This window comes from Cygnus olor, chromosome 1 (assembly GCF_009769625.2).
Source record: "Cygnus olor isolate bCygOlo1 chromosome 1, bCygOlo1.pri.v2, whole genome shotgun sequence".
Taxonomy (NCBI): Eukaryota; Metazoa; Chordata; class Aves; order Anseriformes; family Anatidae; genus Cygnus; species Cygnus olor.
This window is the reverse complement of record NC_049169.1, coordinates 126,885,392-126,910,696: the sequence shown is the minus strand read 5'-3', so window position 1 is coordinate 126,910,696 and position 25,305 is coordinate 126,885,392. Positions and strand designations below refer to the sequence as shown.

At 40.2% G+C, this 25,305-nt stretch overlaps 1 protein-coding gene across 10 annotated transcripts in view; it reads right to left on the bottom strand.

Moving 5' to 3' along the window:
- Positions 1-25,305, bottom strand: part of SH3KBP1 (SH3 domain containing kinase binding protein 1) — a 224,791-nt gene that overhangs the window by 123,302 nt on the left and 76,184 nt on the right. For all 10 annotated transcript variants that reach the window (XM_040532277.1, XM_040532302.1, XM_040532260.1 and 7 more), the window contains one exon: positions 21,791-21,914. In XM_040532277.1, the coding sequence (XP_040388211.1) occupies positions 21,791-21,914 (124 nt within the window). The remainder of the gene's footprint in view (positions 1-21,790; positions 21,915-25,305) is intronic.

The window sequence follows — 25,305 nt, the reverse complement described above, 5'->3', positions numbered from 1 at the left end:
CAACAAAATCAAGGACACTTGGATGTTTTCTGCCGACATCCTCTACATTTATAAGGGCAGAAAAATGATGGGAGTTGATACCGTGTAATTAATATACCAGTCATGCTGATCAAAATGCCAATACAATAAAACACTTTGCTACAACTTCTTCACCATAATTAATGGCAATCATTATTGAAGCATGAAAACATAAATGCACACAACTTTTCATAATATATTCCTGGCACTTCGTTACCTGCAAGATTTACAAATACTAAATAGTTCTCCACCAATATATTCCCTGCTCTGTATTCATTAATACTACTCAGTATACAGATAAAGACAAAAGGATGACATAGTCATCAGTTTATAACCTTATATTCTACCTGTGTACAGTGACAGGCTTGCGTAATCAGTCCACATGCCTCTTCCATCAGCTTGGAAGAACGTGTACAGAACTGCTTCTTGTTCCAACAGCTCATTTAAGTTCTATCCACACATGAGCTGCTGAAAATCTTGCTGCCATCTCAGCCCACTGATCATTAGTGACTTCACCTTTACTTTCATATGCATTACACAAAATGTGATAGTCAAACATTACAATTGCTGCATCTGTCACTGGAACCACTGCTATGTGTCAATATGGTATTTGTATTTGTTAGAGAGTCAGAAATACATACTACAAAGCCATCGCGCACCTCTTTAAATGCTGAAGCTATAATTTTGGTAATTGGTCTTACCCAAGAGGGCTTCTTTATATGGAGTAGAAAGGGTCACAGAAAAACACAGGGCCACAACAGCAATTAAAATAATGCATGCTCACAGGAAGAAAGCTGTTAACAACTCCCTCAGTACTCAAAGTACAACATTTTTGAACGCTCTTGTCTTATGTGCAGAACCTGACTACTTTACGTACAAACAACCACTAAAATCTCTCTTTAAAAAAAAATAAAAATCACCATTTTGGGTTACTCTTTGATGCTGCTGGAGATGAGGAACAGAAGGCACACACAGCTGCCACCAGCAGCCCGTGGAGGACTGAGGAATCACAACTTGCCTGCCCAGCAGGCTGCCCCTGAGCACAGCCCCTCCATCCTGCCTCGCACGGACACCTGTCCCCGCAGCACAGCTGCAGCTTCAGTGAACTTCCTCTTCCAGGCTAATGCCCGGATTTGTCCTCAGGGCTTAAATTATTTTGTATGTTATGAACAGCAGTAGCATGTTTGCTTACAGAGCTACAGCATATCCTGATACAGTTCTCTGCAAATATTAAATCACCTAGTAATAGCAGTCCAAATGCCTTCACAAAATGCAGCACCTGGGAACTAATAAGAGCCCTGTCTGTATTATAAAGCATGTGCTGCTTATGTTATTCAAAGCCAGACACTAAGAACATTCAGTAATACAGGAAGCTTTATTTAAGCATATAATATCAATATCTAAACTGAAAAAATAATTTTTAAAAAGGCAAATGTAGGACTCCATATCTCAGACTGAATTTTAAATCAAGCACCACACAATAGGTACTTCATATCTATCTGCCGCAAGGGAAGATTAATATAAATATATGTAAAGCTTTGCGTAATTATCTGTCTTTTGCCTTTGAAGGTAGCTGCTGAAGTATGCAGCTGATAAATTACTTCAGAGGCAAATAAGTTATGCTATTTATTTACAGAAGTACCCTTGTAAGTAACTTATGACTTAAATCAGTCTTTTTTTTATTAAATTCATTTCCTTCTCTGCTCTTAGATCATTTATTTTATGTTCCTATTTTGCACTATTCACAGGTGTTCAATACCTCAAAATCCGCTAAGAGAGCTGAACCCTGCACTCTGTTAAGATAAAGAATAAGAGAGTATTTATACACGGGAAGAGTGCAGTTAGGTGGGATGCTGAATTGGTAGCAAAAGGCAGAAGCAAACACAAGACACTTCGTCTCCTTTTCCAACAGATCAAGTTTAACCCAAAGCTGGGATGACGACAAATCTGATGATCATTTGGCCTTCATTATGGAACTAATGCATGGTCATGCAAAACAATTTGCAAGGGATACGTATGCATGTAAAAGACCCCTGCACTCCATATAGCTCAGTGAACAAAGTCAAATTTGTATGTGGAAATACAGGAAAACAGAACTAAAGAACCTCTCTAAAGGAAGACCACCTTTTGCAGTACAGACCACGTCACTCGGTGGCAATATGCTTGCGTCCAGACAAATCCAGAGGGACTTTGTAAATATGGTCCCTTCTTTTACAGTACAAAGTACTGGCAGCTGCTGCACAACTGTCAGTCCTTCATTTTTCACTTCAGTGCTTTCACTCAGCACAGAGATCCACATGAATGATAAAATATTCACCAAAGTATCTAGCCTTTTTCTTAAAGTGGGAGTTCAAAAATACTCCCTTTCTGAGTCAGAATAATTACTTCATATCTGATTTTGCTCCCAATATTTTAAATGCAGCATGTAGAAACCTAGAAAGAATATACTGCAGCGTTGGGATTGGGTTGCAAAGTTTTACTGTAACAAGTCTCAGATTCCGGGGTCCTTTGGCACCTTCAGTACAGACCTGGGTGGTTTGAACAAGAGATCCTTGAAGAGATGAGCATATTAGGGCAATATGCTCTCACCAAACTAAAGATACCAGCTGTTCTGAAATAACTTGGAATAAATTCATATAGTTAAGAAAGAAAAGTGGCCTTTGAATTTTTGTTCCCACCGATGATGAAAAAGATCTGAGAAAGCACTATACTGGATACATAGCACAACAGACAATGTCCTTGCATTTCCCCATGCCCAGCTGACCTGCCTGTAGCCAAAGGCCATTGAACAAGAGCAGATTACAATCCAAGTACAGAAGAACTGCTTCTCCTTATTAAAAGCAAGCAAAGTTTGCTTACAAAGTCATTCATTGACAGTAAGAGCTTTTCTAGATTTTGAGATCCAGCAACTGATAAAAAACGAAGAAATGAAACAAAATATTTAGAATATTGGAATATCACTTTGCCTATCCATTGTCCTGCTTTATTTTCTTGTGAATTCTTAATCTCCAAGACATCTGTTATCTCATGCTGGCAAAGAAAAGAATCTCAAGAAGAAAGCAAATGAATCATTTATCATCTGCCCTCTCTCCTCCTGACTGCTTCTCTGCTGATTTCAAAAGATACGGGAACAGTTTATTTATAAAAGGTACCATTAGTACCTTCTAATTTTGAATGTATTAACTGATTGTTTTCTTCTACTCATACCACATGCCCCAAATTCCAGGACTGTATTTATCTCTTCTTAGTTACTTTGTGCATATTCAGATTTCTCATTGGTTTAGGTTTGGTCTACATAAGTATATCCTTTGTTTTAAAAGAGTACTGTATGAGGAAAGTTAGAAGTAACACAGTGTGTGCAGACAGAGCTCACTGATGCCATGATCTTCTGAAGAAATTTGTCAAGACAGGCAATTGAAAATGAAATTGCTCCATTGCTGTCCAGTGTGGGAGCTTCTCTGTTTAAAGCTGACAGTTTACAATGCGATGCATTACTGGGCCCCGCTGACCACACAATGGTTACCTGAGCCATCTATGCTAGAGTTACTGTTCTAATAGGGGAGCACTAGCAGGAAAGACAGGCACACCTCAGCAAGTCTTTGCCCTGCATTATAACAACACCCCTGACCTTTCCAGTCTTTCAGCATCTGCTATAGCCAACACTTACTAATGTTTACTTTTTTTGCTGTGCTCTCACTCCATCCACAATGCATTCCCCTGGCCTTTCCTGATAGCTTTCCATCCTTCTCATATTTAGCTCTTCCTTCCATGTACAGTGACGCTTTCTAGAGTGCTCCACTCCAAAATGTCTTTGCAAATACAGAATAGTAAGTCTGCATTTTAAGAAACTAGCTTCGCTTCTGCAATAACTCAGAACTTGTGCCTTGAGCATTCAAAACTACAAGTTCCTGTCTGTGCAGCATGTTGTTATTTGTCCAGAGACTAGAAAAGTAGTAGCCCCCATCTCTGGGGCTGCCTTCCAACTCCAGCTATGCTATGACTATATTTTAAAGTCACTCTTTAATCCCTTCATCCCATATGATTCCATACTATTTCTCTGTTATTAATCTTCCTTGTCTACAGCTAGATTGCTAAAATCCAACCAAGCTGCTCTGAGGCACTCTCCGTCCTGTGAGTCAGCCTCTGACAGGAGATGCTGAGAGCAAAGTATATTATTGCAACTAGGTGGGAGCTGTCAGCAAACCCACAGAAACTGGATTTCATGTATTTGATGCCTTCCCTTGTTTACAAACCTCATGTTAGTATAACCCATCCTCCAGCTCACCAGGCTGAAATGAACTCCCTTAGGATCTTATTTGCGGTAAATGCCACTTGGGATCAGACAGCAAATATGAGAGCTGCCAACTATGAGGACTGGCATTTCCAGTCCTGGAGACAGCCCCTCTTCAGCACTCTTCATCCCTATCTTGCTTGCTAGCTGGCAAGACTTCTTCTGTTTAGGTAATTGAAACACATGGGAAAATGGATTTGTCATTGTTATACCCAAATCCTCCAGAGCTGCTGTTTATTTACATTCTTAACCTCAAAGAGAAATCAAGAAGATAAACTTCAGCATTTTTGCTCCTCTTTGTATTTTGACAAAGTTGGCATAAGATGAGCCAAAGAGGAATAGCTTCATGTGCGTAGAAGTATGTGAAACGCTTATGTATATCTGCATGTTACTAAATCATTTAAGCTTAGTGTATGGAACAGGGCAGCCAGAAACCTTGAGAAGCTGTTTCATAAGCAGCAGAATTAACTAAGTTTAGAGACCCGTGGATTTGCACCTAGTGTCTTATAGTCCGCTCAGCCTCCAGCACCACCCTTGCCCCAGCTTCCACTCACATGCTATACCTGTGAGTATACACGCTGGGACTGCTGCAGAGCTACACAGCTACTGCCTGCCTGCCCGGCACACCCATGCCACTTGGCCACTGGCTGCTGCCTCTACATATGCAGGTTTTCACTCAGTTAAGATACTTAGATGTTATACTTCTCTATTCAGCTTTCACCTTAAAAGAACTATGGTGTTGCTAAAAATGCCCTTGAGACCTCTACTCTTCTGTCAAATCTAGCCAGTAAACTCCAGCAGGCTCCAAACAGCCAAGGGAAGGAGGGCAATGCTTTCAAACAACATTTGTTCCATTAGCAAATTGGACTAAAACTCATAGTAGCAAAGGCTTCTAGAAAAGTCCCAGCTTTATGGTAAGTTTCCTATAGGACCTGGAAAATTAAGTTTTCATGAAGATATATGGCATATATGAGGAATCTGTTTATGAGAAGTGTCTTTTTCTCTCCAAAGACACTGTTAAATTTTTGTTGCAAAACCAGTTCCAACTACCACACTACATTTTGTGCTGTAAGAACTCGGCAAGAAGAGAATTGAAGAAAACAAAATCCTCATAATATTCTGCACTGTGTGCGAATCAACTGCCTGTTTTCCTTGAATTTATTTAAAAAAAATCTTCAGAGCAGTAGTAGTTTCCCTAAATTGGGTCCAATATTTAAACTGAAAAGCTTAGGTGGAAATCTAATGTAATCTCTAATACCTTACATAATGAGACAGCTACTAATGAGCTGCCTCCTCTACAGGGGGGACTGCAAAGGACGCAAAAAGCATCCACTCCCACATTAAATATCCTTTGGTCCCAAAGATGCTGTAAATTTTCCAAACACACTTCAAATGACCACTTGAGCACAGTGCCACTCTTGCAAATCAAGCAATGAATTTTGCTACACAAATGGCAAGGCTCACCCAGAACAGAGCAAAGGCAGATACTTCAAACAAACTTAAGAGCTACTTTTTAATCACTTTGCCTCCTTCCAGACATGGTCAGTTCACACTTGTATCCCCTGTTCCATGGCACAGAACTTCCTAAAAGCTGATTGCAGAACCTGTGATTGCTGTATTTCGTGTCTTTATGTTAAAAGGCTGTCTGCCTTTTGATTTCCATAAAACTATTTCCTATGTGTGGCACAGTAACTTCCCATAAAAAAATCAGAATAGTAACTGATTAAGAAAATAAGCAGTCTGTCTCTTACTCAGGGGATCTACTGGCAACCGTATTTCTAATGATTTTAACTTACCCTGTATTTTCATTTTTTTTCAGTGGGTTTTTAATTATACACTGAAGCATTTTTATTCAGAAATAACACAGTCTTATTTCACCATACCAAATGCCAGCTTCTAAGCTGCACAGCCACCAGCTGCGGTGAGCTCTTTGCACACAACTCCCCATCAAAAGCCTGTCACCTTGCTTGTTGCAAGTCTCCCTCATTCAGTAGCTGACACAGATTTCCCTCCTCCATACATCCGGGCATGCCATGAAGAGTTGTGTGACTCTTCACCCTATCACCCTTCAGCTCTGCCTCTAGGGCCATGACCAGTTCTGCTCCTGACAATGTGCTGTGAGTGGCGACAACTTCGTGTCAGTTCTGATCTGTGTGAGGAGAAAACTCCTTGTCAATTTAACTAATTCCTGAAATCCAGTTGCACAGCTCTCCTAAATCCATCCAAGAATGCACCTGCATCCAAGACCTCCTATTCAACCTGCCATCAAACCCTTACCTTTTTTTTCCCCACTGCAGCATTCACACAAACTACTCCTATTCCAGCATCTCAGCACGGGGCTACCTCCACAAACTTTCACCTGGACACTGCCTAAGGCTCCTTACTGTCACGTCAATCAACATGCTGGAGCTGTCCGTGTGGAAACAAACAATTTCTTTTAGTTTACCGGCCTTCTCTTTGTTTGTATTCTGTTTTCCTTAAACTGCTTCTTCCTCTTGGCAATGTTATATATCAGCTCCTGAAACAAAGCTACCTGAATACACCAGGGAATTTCACCTGACTGGCACTCTTCCTTCACGGGTACAAAATATTTTCTGTTTCAGAAACAAATGTTTTCCAAGCTCTCTGCTTGACCAGACTTTTGATCCCAGACAAGGCAGACAGGTTGGTTTCATACCTTGCCTTCTTGGCAGCCCTTTTGATGGCATCTGTACACCTGGCACTACGTGGCTGCTCACCTTCTCCTTCTGAGTTGTACGCAGTCTTCCAAGACAACTCTTGTGTCAGCTGTTAGGATGATGCATTAACATGCACGTAAATATCTTCGAGATTTAACAGACCCAGTAGTTTGAGTTTCGTTATATAAATGGAAACAGAATTATTTAAATAATTAAAATTTTCAATGAGACTGTTTATCTACTTGTTGTAATTACTGTAAACTACAGAAATGAGGAAAAAATATCTGTTTTTTTCTGCTATTCAGTTTATGTTGTGCATTTGAAAGCACTCTATTAGCTTTCCTATTTCTCTGACACTACCAGTTTCTTTTTTTTTTAGTGGGATTTTCATAAAATGCCATAGGAGAATATCAATTTGAATAGAAACAAAAACGTAACTGGAGAACCAGTCAATGAGGAACACATGAATAGAAACTCCTTCACCTTAAAACCAAGAAAAAAAAGTCTGTCTAGGTTTAAAGTCTGCAATGTCTCTACATCTTTTCTAGTTTTGCTGGGATAAACACTATCTTTTCCTAAAAATAGCTGTCAAGTTCCTCTTGTCTTTTCCATTACACTCACTACACAAATTAGAAGTTACTTCCTCAAAGTTAAAGGTTGTGAATAAATAGGCCTCTGTCTCATGTCAGCTGCATCTGTAATGAAATCCATTTCCAAAAATGTTCTGCAGCCACGAGAAGCAACAGGGCAGGGGAGACGGGGTCTATACACAACTGTGATGCTGGGTTTTTGGGGCACTGACCAAGCCCTGTTCCTCCCCAGTGAAAGACAAAGGGGAAAGCAACAAACCATTCAAACGGAAAAGACGGCATCTGGTTTTCTTTAGGAGCTGATTTAACCAAGGACCATGAACCATGTCTGAGACAGTTTGACAGACCATCACCATCTCACAGCACTTTTAGAACAACTTCAGCTGCAAGCAAAGAAAAGGCAGCGCTGCTGCTCGCTGTGCTCCTTCCAGCTCCTGCAACGCTCCTCTCCCTCCTGAAGGATTTGGGCAGCAGTGTGGAGAGCTGGGCAGAGAACTGACCTCGCTATTAAAAACAACCTCTGCACTGTTCCTTCTAGTTTAACGTTAACACCGATCATTCTCCTAATCCAGCCCATCATGCAGCAGCCAAATGTCTGCACCAGAGCATGGAAAGAAGAAAAACAGAGGAAAGATGGCTTCTTTTTTCTTTTTTTTTTTCTTTACTTTTTTGGTGGCAGTGCTGGCTTAACATGGTTCTGAAAGCACAGCCTCGGGCTCACTTTTCAATGTTTAATACTTTTGTTTTCCCCTATAGCTGCCAGGCATGTGAGCAAAACTGGTTCTCCTTAGGTCACTGGAGCTTTTTCATTTAAATCATTTCCTGGACACTTCCTGACCTCTCCTGAATTCCCAGAAGTAACAATGACCCACGTAATTTAGGATAACACTATGCTGAGTCAGTAGTCTAGCAAAGTATTCCTAGGCCTGACAAAATATCAAGTAGTTGCACAAACGAAGTAATAATGGCTGGCGCTGCATTTTACAGCTCATCCAGAGCTAGATACCAGCCTACAGATCAGGGACATCTGAAATCTGTCACAAGTCTGCACAAGGTAGTGCTAAATGAAGCAGGGAAATAAAAAAAATACAGCATTTAAATTTATTTAAAACAAATGGTGCTAATGACTGAAGCTTCTCTGAGGGTATTTTTATTCGCTATTTTACCACTGAAAGATCCCCAGGGAGAGAAGATGACAGCCAACAGGAAAATGCATGACCCAGAGAAAAAAACAAAAAAAAACTACTTAAAAGTATATGATGGCTTAGATTCAAGCTGCTGGACAGCTGGGACCCTACCGCACCCTGACGGATCACCCAACGCAGCATTACCCTTGTCTTCTCTCATGGCACGCTGCTCAAGAAATCCAAGCAATGAATATGGTGCCAGGCTGAGTGCTGGAGCTGGGCAAAGCTGAGAAAATCTAGTCCCTAGAGAAAAGAGTGTCAGAAACAGATTCTGGAGCAGGCAAGGATTGCTGGGGAGAGCAGATTTATCCCAGGCTGCCATGGGCGGCCCAGGGCCTTGCGGTGCCCATACTCTCTGGAACGGCCTGTGGACCTCAGTGGCAAATGTATGAAGATGCGTCCCACAGCAGATGTTGCAGTAAACAGCGACAAGCATGAAGTGCTTCACTGGGCTACGCAGCCCACACAGAGGACCACAGTAATGGCACCACGCTGACGCTGACTTCAGTATTGTTCCAAGCTAATGCAGGTACTGCAGTGAGCTGCTTCTCGCCAGGAAGACCTCTGCCTAGCCTCTGTTTCAGTTTCTAAATAAAGTAGTTGCTGAAGTTAGGAAATAATGGCTCTTGCTGTGTGACAGCTAATAATAATCTCCCATATCGCAATCTTGTGCTTAGGGCCAAGAAGCAACAATCAGCCACTTGCCAACATTTCCATGTTTCACCCCTTTGTTGAGCACAGCCACCCTACGAAGGAGCTTAGAAAATAAGCATCGTCAGCAATACGCACGGAATTTTTAAAGAGGATGATACTGCAATTAACACCAAGCAAGAAACAGGCTCAAGCACATACTTACAATTGAAAAGGAAATGCAGAAAAACATAGAATAGGAACTACTGCAAATTACTGGTGCATCTTAACGGCGACATAGCATTAGAAAGCAGTGAGACAATTGTAAAAAAAAATATGGTACACAGTAGGATACATCACAATGCACCACAAACAGCAGCACAACTTCCCATGCTGTGAGCATCTTGATAATGCTGGAGTAGACTGTATGGGAAAAAATTCTGAAATAAGATGAAAGATTCATGAAATATTCAATGAATAAAATTTAGGAAGTATCATGCCAGTAGAAACAGGAAATATACCTCGGTATGCATAGTATCTTGTTACTCAAGTCACTGCACCTGCATTATATAGGAATCTGAAAACTGAAAGCCTACATAGCTAATAATGCCATCCTACTCAGAATAATCCAAGCCATGCATTATCAACACTGCCTGATACCCGTTTTTCATATCTAGTTATGGCAGAGCAAATTTCCCTAACTTCCGGGGCTTTTAAGCAGATGAATCAAAGTACTTTACACTGTGTATGAAAAATAATTAACATTAATGGAGTGAAAAGTTCATTCTAGGCACATCACTTTATCAGAAGGATGTTTTTAAAACCTGTATCAATTCCTGGAAATAAAATGTTTCACAGAACCTATGACAGATCATAAATCAGCACAAACAATGTGCCTTAAGGATCACCCAGGCCCCCTCCAGGCCCCTGCCAAAGGGCAGCAGGCTGCGGGTGGGCAAGAGGCGGGGAGGGGACATCGCCGGTACAGCTGGCCCCAGCTGACCACTGGGGTATCCCGCACGCTGTGGTGATCAGCAGTGAAAGCTGGGAAAGGGGAAGGAGAATGAGGCCTCTCTTTAGGGAAGCATTGGTCTTCCCAAGCAATCACTATGTGTATCAAGGCCCTGCTTCCCAAGACGTGGCTGAACATCGCTTGCTGTTGGGAAGTAAAGAATGTTTGTTTTCTCCTTTTGCTTCTGTATGGCCTTTGTTTTTGTTTTTTGTTTGTTTGTTTTCTTTTCCTTTAATTAAACTGCTCGCTATCTCTCGAGCCATGACCTTTTTTTTTTTTTTTCTGTATTTTCTCCACCTGTCCTTCTGAGAAGGGGGAGTGAGATAGCGGCATGGTAGAGCCGAGCTGCTCATGGGTTGTTAAATCACCAGACGCATTCAGAGTTAAATCCCTGCACAGGTACATACACACACTCCCAACCAAAACCCAGACCCGCAGTTGGTTCACAGAGGTCCCGCAGAGCGATTCTAAGCAGAACAGCGTTCAGCTCATTTAAAGCATCGAGACAGCGCCAACCCTTCCTAACAGCAGCTATGGGGCCTTTTTGCTGGGCACATTCTCATCATTGTCTTAAGAAGTTTATCTCTATTTGGGCTTATAAATGTCATTCCATCTGCAGGGGAAGCTCTTGAATCATGACTGTAGTTTTCTTCTGGTCTAAGTATGTAGAAGTCAAAAAGTTTCCTGCACCGAAGTGATGCAACAGCAGCAAAGCAAGTCACGCTATCCCAGTGCAGAGGGAGCAGGTATGGAGATATTTTTAAAATATACAGTTAGAGAAAGAAGTACAAAGAAATATATTTACATTAAGCTTTCACACACATCCACAAATCATCTGTACAGCGGGATGCTTCCTGGGTTAAGAACAAGGTCTCAGACCATTCATTTATACAAATTTTTTATGTCTTCGGTTTGTATCTACAAGTTACTTGGCAGTACAATTTGAAGGAGAGCCAAGGGAGCCATTGACAGGCGCTGCCATTCACCTAGAACCCCAGAAACCATTCAAAGGTTTAGCACCTGTGACAAACATGAAGAGACCTCCATTTCCTCATTAAGCTTGTTAGTGCTGCACCTTACCTTGACACGACTGGCTCTTACCACTACCTACAGGCAGCTACAGATGGGGGAAGGAAGATGCCACCAGCCACACATCCCTGGTTCCAGCACAGCATCCTCTGTCCCCATAAAAGCAACACAGCACCACCCCAGCTGTGATCCAAGCAGGCAAAGGTAAAACTGTACTGAGCTACAGACCTGCCTGTCAGCATGAGAGCAAACTTAGGTGGGCATATTTAACTCAGCAGTTACAAAGTCATCAAGACTAACGCCAGGAAAGACAAGCGTTCTTGACTCAGCTTAAAGCACCCAAGCAAAGTTCAAGGCTCATGGAAAAGTTATTAGCTTGTACAGTAAAAGTACACTCTCTTGACCCCACATTGTCATTCCAGATAGGGTTATGTTTTATATTCCTTGACAGCACCCCTACATTGCCCCTTTTTTTCACCTTCTCTAGCACAGAATAGGAAGTCTGACTCTCTTCTATCACAGCAGCCAGCCAGGAGGCACAGATACCCCTGGCTGGTCACTGGGGAACGTACAGTGACCCCCAGTGACTCACGCCAAGGCTCAGTTTCATGTGAGCCACCCTGCTTGTCTTCTGCCATTTCTCAATCACAGAAAGTCACGCAAGGAGATGGGGTTTCGAGAAAGTTCAGCCTGTACTTTTCCAAATCAAGTTAGCCGTGCTGTTCTTGCGAATCCCACCACACCTAGACGAAAGATTAAAGGAGATGGACACGGACTGCTGGAGTCCAGGGGCAGCAGGTCATGGACAGAGCTCAAAGGCAGCTGGGCCCTGCTAGGCTGAGGAACTTATCCCACAACAGTGATACGGAGGGAACTGCTGGCAGCAGGGAGACACTTCTCTCCAGAAACTTGTGAAAAAATAAACAGCTTCTTTTGTGATGGGAAAGCCTAGTTTTAAGAAAACAGGAAGCTTCAGACTTCTTGTTGCTTCTGGTGTTACTGTAACAAGAAAGGCTCTGGTATTTAGTACTATTTTATTGATTTTGGCTTGTGTTAAAGAAGATTTCGTGATAACTGCTAACAGCAAAACATTCTGCACCTGAATTTGATAACATTTGCTCTTGACTAGTACCTTTTGGACAACTATCACATTCTGTGATAAAAGTGAACTACCAAATTCTAGTACAACTGTTAGAAAATGTATGTGATTTCCATACTTCAGAGATGTAAAACATACTACAAAGCTTTTAGATAGGAAAAAAAAAATCTCTAATTGATTAAATAAAAATTTGTGTTTACTAAAGAGAAGATGAAACTAATAGCAAATGCATGGAATTGTTAAGTCTTCCTTCTAGTGCAGTACTTTTGAGATACTTGCATAAACTACTTGTAAAAAGAATATCAAAAAGGTTTTGAGATCCTCTGTTTTTCAGTCAGTGAATCAGAAGTTTATTCTTACCTTTTAGGACAAAGGTCCCACATAGTTTGCCTGGCCAAAAAGATATCTGCCATTCATATTTCCTAAAAACGTACAGTCACTGGACCTGTGATCTGACAGAAAGAGCCTGAGAGAAAGTCAGTATAGATAGAAACAACCTTGAAAGGAGGTTTAATTCTCTAGAAGTCATTTAGTTTCTCTGTCCCAGACTCATCTCATTAAATTTCAAGCATCTTAAATCAATGCTCAAGTCACTTCCTCTGCCATCAACCCAGAAAAACGAGTGTCTCCAGACTGGCCATTCAGATCCTCAGTTATATGTATTATGATAAATAACTAGAGAAACCTAGTAAGTCTGCGAGACAATGCAAGAGGAGACATTTTTTCCAGGACAGGTAATTCCCTGCTGATTGTTTAACATTTTGGTGAAGATTGTATCATACATCAAATATAACAGTGTGTATACTAAAACATATTTTACCCATACTCCAGAAATCGCTTTTCCAGCGATCTTCCACAGACACTGAAATGGAGTCTTCCTGACTATGCTCATGTACACAGAAAAGTCTGGTTTTTACTGTCCTAGGATCCACTCAGCCAACTCACTGTCTTCTCAGCTTCCACTCATGTATATTTTGAAGGACACCTCAGAAAAAATCCTGTTATTAGTCTGAACTCCTACGCTACAGATTTGATTATCCTCCTTCAGATCTACCACACTTTTAAATAAAGTTCTTCATCCCCAGCTACCTGAATCTCTCTCCTGCAGTCCCAGCTCATTCCCCAGAGTTCACTTTCCCTACTTTTCTCTCTCCATTCAACCCCTTTCAGAGGAAAGCTGCAGAACTACTCGAAGACTTCTCTCATGCTCGTAGTTCACAGTTCCTTCTCACAGCTCATGTCAATGGCACAAACTTAAGGGTGGGTTATGCAGCTTACGGCACTTCCATACAGGCAAGCTATACCATGTTCTCCTCATAGTCAAAGGACAATTACTTTCAGGATATGACTCCTTTGACTTAATTTTGGATGAGATCAGAGCCTATTTTTCTCTGTTGGCAATACATAGTGAGTCTAATGGGAGGAGCTCAGACAGACACCTACGTTGTTCCTGTATATACTTCCCAGAGGAATCCCTACCCATTAGTAGTTGCTTTCTTCTCCTTAATTCTTTCAGCTGTCCTTGTGGTGACTTCACCTGTTCCCTTTCAATGCCTTCCTCAAGAATTCACTTATCTCTGTTTTCCCACTGATACAAATATGCCTGAGATCTACCTTTAACAAAAATACAACAAACCTAACTCATGTCCTCATTTGTCTCCATAACCACCTCCCTGTTTCAGTAAGCTGTCATCCGTAAGCTGCTCAGAATGCAGATCCCCGGTTCCGTTCCTATGACTCCATCCCCCAAATCTCTTCAGACTCTCTATGAAAAGGTTTTCTTCTGCTTCTTCATTGTGCTCGATGTCAGCACCTATCAGTGCCTGTTGAATTTTAAAGTCAACATCATCATGGTTTTCTCCATACCACTCTCCTAATTGCCAAATACAGACCCACATTTAAATCTGTCATTAAAACAAGTGTACTCTAACTGAAAAAAAAACACAAAAAACTAAAATGTTAGACTGCCACCAATCACTCAATTAATGCATTTTCCCTTTTTTCTAGTCATGTGTTACCTTGTTTCATATATATATGTGTGTGTGTTTTATTGTTTTATATATATATATATAAAGCACATACACACACACATATATATATTGTAAACTCTTTGATACAGTGGCTGTATTTTAGTTTGGTGTTTTTACAGCATAGTCCATAAATGAGATTCCCAGAGCTAACCAGATGACGCACAAGAAGACTGCCATCTAGGCAAAGAAAAACCGCCCAGAGAAAAGTGTTATCTTGGAATTACAATTCAATCCAAGAGGGATTTCTACAACTGACTTTCACAGGCTACTCCTGCACAGAGTCTCATGATACTCAGTAAGGTCCCACGCCAGTGCTTGGATACAACTACGCAAAATTGCAGAGCCTACGTCAGGGTTCAGCATTTGTGCATTGTGCAGAATACCAGGAAGGAGCAATTGAAAAGAAAGAGTAAACACTTAGGAAAAAATAAGATGGGGGGCACTCCACATTAAATGACAAGAAAGGATATGATCTCACTGGAATAAGCGATTGAAATCTGTATAGATAGAGACTTTAAGTGAAACCAGGGTGGCAAATGACCATAACAAAGAAAAACAAAAGTTTACATTTTAAATATATTAAGTCAGTACTTAAATAGGAGTTGGAAACAAGATCTGCTTGAAAAGCACAAGCAAGCACCCGTTCCACTGTTGCCAAGAAGACAGCATTGAGATCTTTCTTCCAGACAAAACAAAACAAAACAAACAAAAAACCCATGTCAACGGTCAACAGACTAATCTCAAATTTATAACAGTGGTAACGCCTATTCCTGTATTGCAGAATAAGCTTATTTTAGGCAGATTTTCAGTATAGTTACAATTACAAAAGAAATCCCAAAAGAACTAAACTCGTTTTGCGGCTTAGGACAGACAATGCATTCATTTTAAATTGCACTGTTTTACAATTTCCCATGCTATATAAACATATTTATATAAAAGGATATTGAATCCAAAGGCATGGCCCCATAGTGCAAGGAACGATGCTCACACGTTAGACAACTACCCTCAACAGAATACATCTTATTCATCAGCTCCGAAATTAGCTATATTCCCCTCACCTTCATTATTGGGGATTATTTAGATTAGAAGAAAAGAATGATCAAACTAAAATGCTAGAGAGCTTCACCACTTTTCCATGCATCATCTATAGGTTGCTCTCCATTTTGGAGAGTTGATAGAGAACAAGTAAAGATCCTTCCTCCAGCACGGGATGGAGCTATTTTCACAGACCTCCACAACAAATGCATTAATCTGCTACAGATCATACACAAACCTCACCTCACATGTGAACAAAGTCTCTTTCTGGTCACCACCCACATCCCAACACAGACTCGTGTCTTTTCCTGCCTCTCTGAACTGAAAGCCTGGCCTTTCTATGAAGTGCTGCTTACCCAAGACTAAAGAACACCTAAGAATTTATTTTCAAGAAGCAGTACTTTTAAAGGTAACGTGTGTTATCTGGAAGACTACTTACAGATATATAGATATGGTATTTAAAAGCAAAGAATAAATATTTTGCTGAATTCGAGTTTCCTGTACGATTAATTTTTATGCCCCATTTTGGGTTTGCGTCATATGTTGTGTGCATGTTTTAACCTTAATAGGCTGAGAAGTATGTTCTTGTGCATAGTTGTGTAAACTGTATACTGATTATACACCAATTAGTTGATCTTAAAAACTAAAAGGATTTTTTTTTCATGCTTGTTATTTCTGTGAAGTTGGCAGTGTTTTCAAGGGAACACCAAAGCCTGTCTGTGAAGAAGGCCTACACATATAAACAGCAGAAAGATAATCCAACCAAAAGACAGATTAATGCCTTCTAGCTTCCTGTGTTTGAAAGGAAAACCAAAGCTGAGCATACTAAGGGTCAGACACTTCATCAAGCACATGACTGGCACATGAAAAAGGCAGTTGTTTGCACTAGGTTAAGTGATAAACGATTTTCTGAAAGAAATTTTGAGGTTTGCTTTTCTGTTGAAAAAGGTAACCAGATTCATAGCTTACATAGCATACATCACTTTAAAAACAGAAAACTCAAGAATCAACACACTGACGCTGGGTTTCTGTCAGCTTGTCTTTTTCATAAATGGAGTATCCCTTTGTATCCCTATTGAACCAAATGATGAAGCATTTTTCTTGCAAAATGCTTTTCCCATTTCTCAAATTTACAAAAACAGACTTAAATGCAGTTTTGCATACAACAGGCAGTTATTTATTCGTAACATAAACCTACTATACTGACAATGATACTTTCACCAAATTCCCCCTTTAAGGATAGGATGGAAGTTCTCTTTATTATTTAAATGTAGGGTGGAAGGTAAAATAAATAATTCTCAAGAGAACTAGAAAAAACATTTCCTTGCTTTCAGTGCTTGGCTCCGATTAAGAATATGTAACACATGATGAGCTGTTCCAGATTTTCTGGCTTGAATAACCTCAGTGCTGACTGCATTTACAGTTTATATAAAACAAATACATCTGGCAAGGCAAAGTATCTTTTCCTTAAATATTTTTACTTGTATAACAATTGTTGTTAGTTTACTTGCAAAATACAGCCTATCAACTCCAGTACTGCAATTTGAACTATGTATAGGGCAAATAAATTATACCCAGATACAGAAAATAATTCAGTGAATGAATAAGGAATACCCCAAAATCAGAACAAAACTCCCACAAAGTAAGCCATAGCCGTTGAACTCTTAAGCTCATTACATGCAAGTTTCATTGATGTACCTTTATAGCTGATTGAAGATCGTACTGAATTTATACAGATCTGAAATAGTTACACAGCTTTGGATCTGTTTTTAGATTTTGAAAGTTGGAAAAGATGGAATTCCACCATGTTGGAAAAAGCATTAAAAAAAAAAAAGAAGAGATGTCTTCCAGTGTTTTTCTGTTCCAAGACCTGACTAATTTTCTTATGATATTTAGTAACAGTAACAATAGCAATAATTTTGCTTCTTTTTTATTTTAAACCAATCTGAAAATGCTCTAAGGAAAATAAAAGGCCTTCCTAACCTGTTATTAACAGGGTACAATAATGCCAATTCTAACTAAAGCCAAGGAGATATATATATATATTAAATTCAGTTTTACAGAAGATTAAGAACAACAGTTCTATATGCCAAGCAAAAATTCTGGGGTTGTGAAAAGATACACGAAAAGACCCACACCTAGCCAGGAAAGGATTTTCTTGGCATATGAACTGTAGGAAGAAGCATAAGAATGGTCTCTCCCAGGTTCTGGCATAGCATAAGCAAGACAACCACAGCTCACATTCATGAAATTTCAGACAAGTCATTCAGTGCCTCGGCCTTTTTCCTTAGACAGGGATTGATGGAGCAGCACCTGAAGCACCCATCAAAACTGCCTAGAGCTGGTGCAGCCCTGGGAATTGTCAGGGAATGCACAAGGATGACTTAATGTTTCCCTAACCCCATCTCTACACTTGAGCAAATAGTTCTTTTCTGAGCCTTTCAGCAGTAGAGCATGAAAACACTGGAACACTATATTAAAATGCTCTGTTTTCCAGATTTTAATTATCATCACCCCCATGCATGATCACAACAGATCTCAGCATAACCCAGGCAGGTATAACCCAGGTTTTGTCAATAGGTAGCTTGAGAAAGAGATAGCTGAAATACCTGGAAGTTTTGAGTAATTTTTGATATGCCACTGCAATTAATCAGAAAAACTCTGCGTATCTGAAAAAAAAAATCAATACACATTAATAACTGAAAAATTCACGTGTGGCAATTTGGCCAACAGAACAATTTAATGGAAGTTACAGAGGAACTCTGTAGCAGATCATAGAATCATAGAATATCCCGAGTTGGAAGGGACCCATAAGGATCATCAAGTCCAACTCCTGGCACCGCACAGGTCTGCCCAAAAGTTTAGACCATGTGACTAAGTGCACAGTCCAATCGCTTCTTAAATTCAGACAGGCTTGGTGCAGCGACTACTTCACTGGGGAGCCTGTTCCAGTGTGCAACCATCCTCTCGGTGAAGAACCTCTTCCTGATGTCCAGCCTAAGATCTAAGATCTTTTCTAAGATCTAAGATCTTTTCTAAGAAAATAAAACCAGTATTTCTTAGGTGTAGCCCTAACTTCTAGATCATACTTACAAACCTGTAAAGAGATGAAATCCCTAAAAAATATTAACTCTCACAGATATATCAAGGCCAAGCATAGCACCATTTCCTAAATTATGTTCACCACAGCAGTCATTTTTACTGTACATTTCTGTTAGGTCACTAGTACATGCGGTCAGCAAGACACATTAAAGGATTAGAAATGTTCTGTTTTTACTTTTCTCAGTGAAAAGCAGGAAAGCAGGCAAAATCAAATCCTGGTCAACCTTCTCCTGGTCTTTATAACAAAAACCTGGGAAACTGATGGACAGTAATCTACAACTAAAAATACCACAACCGATCGATGCCCTCAGCATGTAGTGGAAGTACTAACATGGGTAGGCTACTACTGGTGGCATTAAGCCAACTTTAAATTATTCCTAGATTACATCTGTGACCCACAAAAGCAATCGCCATTACTTGTTTGATGACACAAGCCTTTACAAGAAGCATTTCGATTTTTCACTGAATTTATTATAGGAAGCCCTAATTGCAACACAGTGCTTAGAAATAATTAACTTGAAGAAACAAGATACAAAGTTGGATTCATAACAACTTTTTTATTCAGAAATTCATTCTCTTCTTCTTTCCTACTTAGATGTTTCTTACAAATAATTAATCTATTTTCCTTGAATACCACTGCTGGACACTTGTCAATATTCCTCAAGGAAAAACTCTCTACAAGCCAACAGCCCAAGAGGCCAAGATTCTTCTGCTCAAAATGTCACTGCCTGCTAAAGTGCTGCCACTTATTTGAGGCCAACCAAGTTAAGTAGCAAAACTACGCAATGTAACACCACAGCCATAGAAAAGCACTTACCATCATCTTGGTAGTAGAAACATCAAAACTTCACACCTACATCACTGGATCTGCCCTAAGGTTCCAAGCAGCAAAATTACATTGCCCAAGCAAATAAATCAGATTGACTATTTTCACTGCCGAACAGTGGCTACAGATCTTTAGATACATCCCTCTCCTCTTCCCTTCCTAACAAGAAGAAGGAAAAAAGTACTCTCTTTCAGGTCAGATCACACTCTATGATCAATAAACAGACTGAGATAGGGTTGTTTAAAAATCACAGCACAAGGACACTTGAAGAAAAGAATCCCCGTGGCATTTAAGATTCCCTCTTCAGCTAAATATTACAACTCCTTCTACATGGAGGGAGTTATTTGCCACACAGCTCTTAGAAGACTCTTTATTATTGAATGCAACAGTAGCTACTTGCTTAGCTGTCCTCACTTGAGCAAGGAGACTTTGGCACCATGCTCAAACTGACCACAGAAAACTGAGAGAAACCTCTTGGCCTCGTTATTCTCTGTGCATCCTTAGCTCTGTACATCCATAGCTGTGCTGCTAGAGGAGAGTACAGCACACTGCAACTGCTTGCTCTGCAGCAATGGAAATAGCCATGGAGAAGCAGACAAGATAAATTTACCAACCCTGACACTATGTAGAGGTAGCCATGAAAAGCGCAATCCCCATTAATGAAATTCAAAACAGTAACATCCTAATATGAGATCTCCTGATTTCCACACCTAACTCCTTCCTCAAGGTACAGATCTTGATACCAGTCTTTGCTGATTCTCCTTTCAATAAATATGAAGTTTGTCTTCTCCAGCTACAAGGACTAAAAGAGAACTTTCTTTATCTTCTGAATCTTTCACAGCTTCTGAGTTAAAGGGAAGAAAGAGGAGGAGAAAGCCTCAGCTCTTCGTATTGTATTTGGAGTGTTATCCCCTTGTGACTGAACCGAATCTCTGCATCTGCCACAGCTATTAGCCTTCTCCAAATAGCAGCTGAAGCAATATGGAACAGACTTAGTCCCCAGATAATTTCACAACTACTCATATGGTTCTGTATAGCAGCCATGAAAAAAAAAATTAATTCTTGGTAATTTAATTCTGCTGTTGCTTAAAAAACCTATGACCCAAAGCAGAAATGTTGGACGTGTCTCCAGATTCAAGGATGACACTACAAACACAAAAGACAAGGCTTTCTGAGATTTATTTCCAATTTTTTAACAATTTTATTTTTTAAGAGGACATTACTCTTAGCAAAAGAGGTGGAGTTTACTCCCCCTTGCATTTTAAAGGAAGTCATACATTTTACAGAAATTATTAAATCTTCCTCAATTGCAGTTGCAAACCATAGGTCTAAGACCTCAAGCCAAACTGCCATCCCAAATACAATACTCAATCATAATACGTAAGGAAAAATTTCCATATGCATAGTCCTAACAGTCCAGAAGACACGCTGAAATGGAAATTACATTACAGCAATGATTAATGACAGCAGATTATTCTGTATAAGACAGCAAGTAAGAAACTGTCTGGTGCGTTCTCTGGGAAAAATAAAGGCCATCTATTGCACACAGACAGTCCTTCTCCCACAAACAAACTGGAGCATAAACATAACCTAAAGAAAAATCCGGCTATTGCCAACCTTTTGTTTTGTTCAGACATTCCTGAGAGTCGGATTGGAAGCTAGGGAAAGAGACAGAAGATCTGGAGCCTTTCCTTTAAGCAACTCAAAACCTTACATAGGCATATGCTAAGAGAGATTCCTTACATAGGGATCACCTTGGGAGTCAAGCCAGACAGAGAGAGCACACACTGCAATCTGAAACAGAAGACAGTGATAGACACTTCCCAGGAAAATAATGCATTAAGCTTTACATTTTCCACCTTTTTTTTTTTTTAATTTTTCTCTGTCAGTAATCAGTCTCTATCCCAGATACAACGTGAATACATGAATGTGGACTGACATCACCGTGCAAAAAGCTCCACATACGCAAGCTGTCAGTTCATTACTTTTAGTAATCTGTTCATACAGCTTTCCTTAATTAAACATATCTAGGAAGGATTTCTGTAAGAAGAAAAGGATGTCTGTGCAAATTAATGTGGAAATACCAGACATGATATATGCATCTGTATGCCAGTCTAAGAGGAGAATGAGAAATTTTTAATATTCTTGCCGTGCCTTTAGAGTTAAATAAACTATAGCTTTAGTTCTAGAAACAAGGACGGGTTACATTTCGTTCCTTTAAAGGTCTGAATGTAATCTGCATTTAAGCTTCCATATACTTTACCTTTTTTGTTGGTTCTAATAATTGTCTCAGACAACAGTAAAGGGCTTCCATTGGAAACTTCATTTATAGGCTTCTCTGGTGGTTTGTTGGCAATATTTTCCTTCTTCATATCCTTCTTTATTTCCTGCATAAGAAAAGGCAAGTGGAGAGGGAGAAGAAAAAGAAGAAACAGTAAAAAAAAAAAAAAAAAAAGTGTTACAGAATATTCTAAATCTCAAGCCCCCATGATTTCTTAAAACTTCTATATATAAACCCCTGATTATTCTAATGCTACCCCAAACTTGTATACAAGGTGAAATGCCACAAAATGAAAGCCATTTTCAGTGACTCTTCCAACCAATACTATTTTTTTTTCTTTTTAAAAGGGGTTAATCTCTTATTTCTGCATGAAAATTGTAGGGCAGCTTTGCAAACCTCTTTGGTAAAGATTACCAAAGCTAACTAGTGAAAAAAAAAAATCAGGTTATCCATCCATTAGCTGTACATTTGACACACAGGGCAGCACCTGGTTCAGTCTTCCTGCTATTAAGTCTGCCTCCCCTCTGTCAAGAAGCTCACAGAAACAACAACCATAGCAGGAAGAAAAATATTAAGTAGGAAAACATGACAAATGTTACCATAATTGGCAGAAACATATAGAGCTGCTGTCAGAGCCGTTGCTAACACTAACACATTTTGCAACTGAATACCTTTTAAGGTGATCGCCTCCTTTGGCAGCAGACAGAGAAAATACATGGTGGAGTGAAGTTTCATGAAAGTAAACCAACAGGCAGGGAACTGACGCACTAAAGAGGCAAAGCCGTTTGCCTATAACCATCTACCAAGAATTACGGGGAAAAAAAGGTAAGATTTGGCTCCAAGCTTTGCCCTAGGTCTGAACCACCTGGGCAGGGAGGGACCTCTGGAGGCCCATGCTCCAAGCAGGGAAGGCCTCCTCTGGGGTCTTTTTTTGTGAAAAAAAAATGGTCCTTATACCCAGCCTGAACCTTTCTTTCCAGCTCCTGTCTGCTCTCTCCTGCCTTCCCCCACACGCCTGGCTCTGCCTCCTGGATAACCTGCAGTATGTAGTAGAAGGTCCCCCCAAGGCCATTTCTTCTCCAGGCTGAACAAGCCCATCTCCCTCACCATCAGGCCTCAACAGGCCATGCGCTCCAGCTCCCACAGCTGAAGATCTTGCTCCAGTTTGTCAATACCTTTCTGGTACTGACAGACTCAAAAGTGTCTGCTGTACTCTGGATGTAGACTAACAAGTGCCAAGTAAAGGGGGATTATCACTTCCCTCAAACTGCAGACTGTATGCCTGTTACACAGCCCAGAACACTGTTTTTAATGTGTTTGATGCCAGGGCACATGACTGGCTCGTGTCCACTTGCTGCCCGCCACCCACAGACCCTTTTCAGCAGAGCTGCTCCCAAACCCATCAGGCCCCAGCCTGTATCTCGGTCAGAGATTTCTCTTTTCCCAGGGGCAGGAACTGGCATTTGTCCTTGCTGGGTTTCGTAAAGTTCCTGTCTGGGTCCCTCTAAACAGCAGCCCTGCCTCTGAGCCTGTCAGCTGGGCCCTCCCCGGTTGGTGTCACCTGCGATTCTGACGAGATCCTCTACACTGAGTGGGCACTGGGGACAGGTGATGGCTTTGGAAGACTCTTCCCCTAGTAAAAAAGAAAGCTTCTACCTCGAGAGCTCTCTCAACTCTCACGCATTTGCTGCCCTTTTCTACATCACAGTGCAGTAGCAATAGCAACCTCTCCCATCCCACCAGCACATGGCACTGGAGCATACACAGGAAACACTGTAGATCTCATTTAGGTTTCCAGCATATCAGCCACGAGCACTGTAAACCATATCAAGCAAATTTCTACTTGAAGTTATTTGAGAACAGCATCAAGCAAAACAAGAATTTCCAAGTCACTACCTATAGGGTTCCTTCTAAACCCTAATTTCATAACTTTTTTTAGCCTTTCAAATCAACAGTACAATTGGTAATTCAAAGTTGAACTACTATTTACACAACATTAACACATTCTTCTGTATCTGCACAAAGCATTTGCTATGTATCACTATTCCATTAGCAGAGACAAGAATTTTATAAACTGCTGCCCACCCAACTAACAATGAATATTTCACCTAGTGCCATCACACAGGTAGAATAGCATCTAAAACCCAACTCATCACAACTATCATAACTGAAATACAAACGTGAATGTGTGTGCGTGACAGTGAATGCACCTCTGTGATAGATACCGCTGTTGTTAGACAAAATATTGCACACAGTTCTTGTTTAAAAGTGAGCCACACAATAACTTAAGAACTCTACATACATTTAGTAGAAAACTAAATCACTTTCTGAAAAGTGGTCTAGACTAACACATACATTATTCCAATAGTTTTTTTCCACAACCTTAAAAATTAAAATATACAATAAGTAAGCCCACCCCAATCTTGTCATATTGAAGCTTTAAATCTATTCTGCAGCTAGGTGACAAAGTCACAGTGTATTAAAACATAATCTACAGTTTAAATAGAATTTGAGAGTCAAAAAGCACTCTTTCTTGTGAACAGGACCACAAGTACATTTCCTATAGAAGACCCCATGTTGCCAGAATTTGTTTCCTGTGTGTCATTAGTGTGATATTTTCCATTCTCTGTCCGCATGATGTTAAAACCTCAACTCACAAATTTTGAAACAACAGTATGATCTTTTTTATTTTGGAAATCCTATTTGCCACTTCAAAAGTGACTGAGAAAAGTGTCTGCTGTAAGCGAAAGCAATGCTGCATGCTGAAATCTGCGGATGAATGACCCCGGTGCCTTCGCTGCTGCTGACAGATTTTGAGGAAGCAATATTTTGCTCCTGAAAAAAAACAATAAACAGGAATACAACAAGACAACTCCCAAACACTGGTATTTGGCTGAAGGGTGCGAAGGCCTATACTTCCTTTCTCATCTGGTATTCATGGAAAAAATATAGATGTAGATGCAGAGTGTACACGTCAAAACTCATACCGAAGATACAGCAACCTTGCAGCCACCCAAATCCTCTAAGGATCACATTTTTTTCTACCTTTCTGGTACTAGTTTAGGCTAGTTTTCATCAGTGTTTCCTTTGGTGCTCATGAGAAGGGTTTTTATTTTTCATAGCTAGTGCCCACAATAACGTGACACATGATCAACCCCAGCAGCATGAAATTACAGATCCAGGAGGGAATTTAAAGGACAAGTGGAAAATTCTCTAAATAATGAAACAGAAATCAAGCAAATAACAAGGAAGCTTTACTAAGCTAAAACCTTACCAGAAACATACTCATATTTAGAAATACGGGAAGCCTTTATCTAAGAAGCCCTTATCTAAACCCTTATCAAAGAAGCTCAGCCCACATGCTACAACAGAAAATTCATGCCAGCTTTAAGCCACTTGTCCACTTTTTTAGTTCCTGGCTTTAGTCTATGGCACAAGACCTAAAAACACTCAAACAAAACCAAATAAAGCCCACACACCTTAAGCAGCCTTGTTGC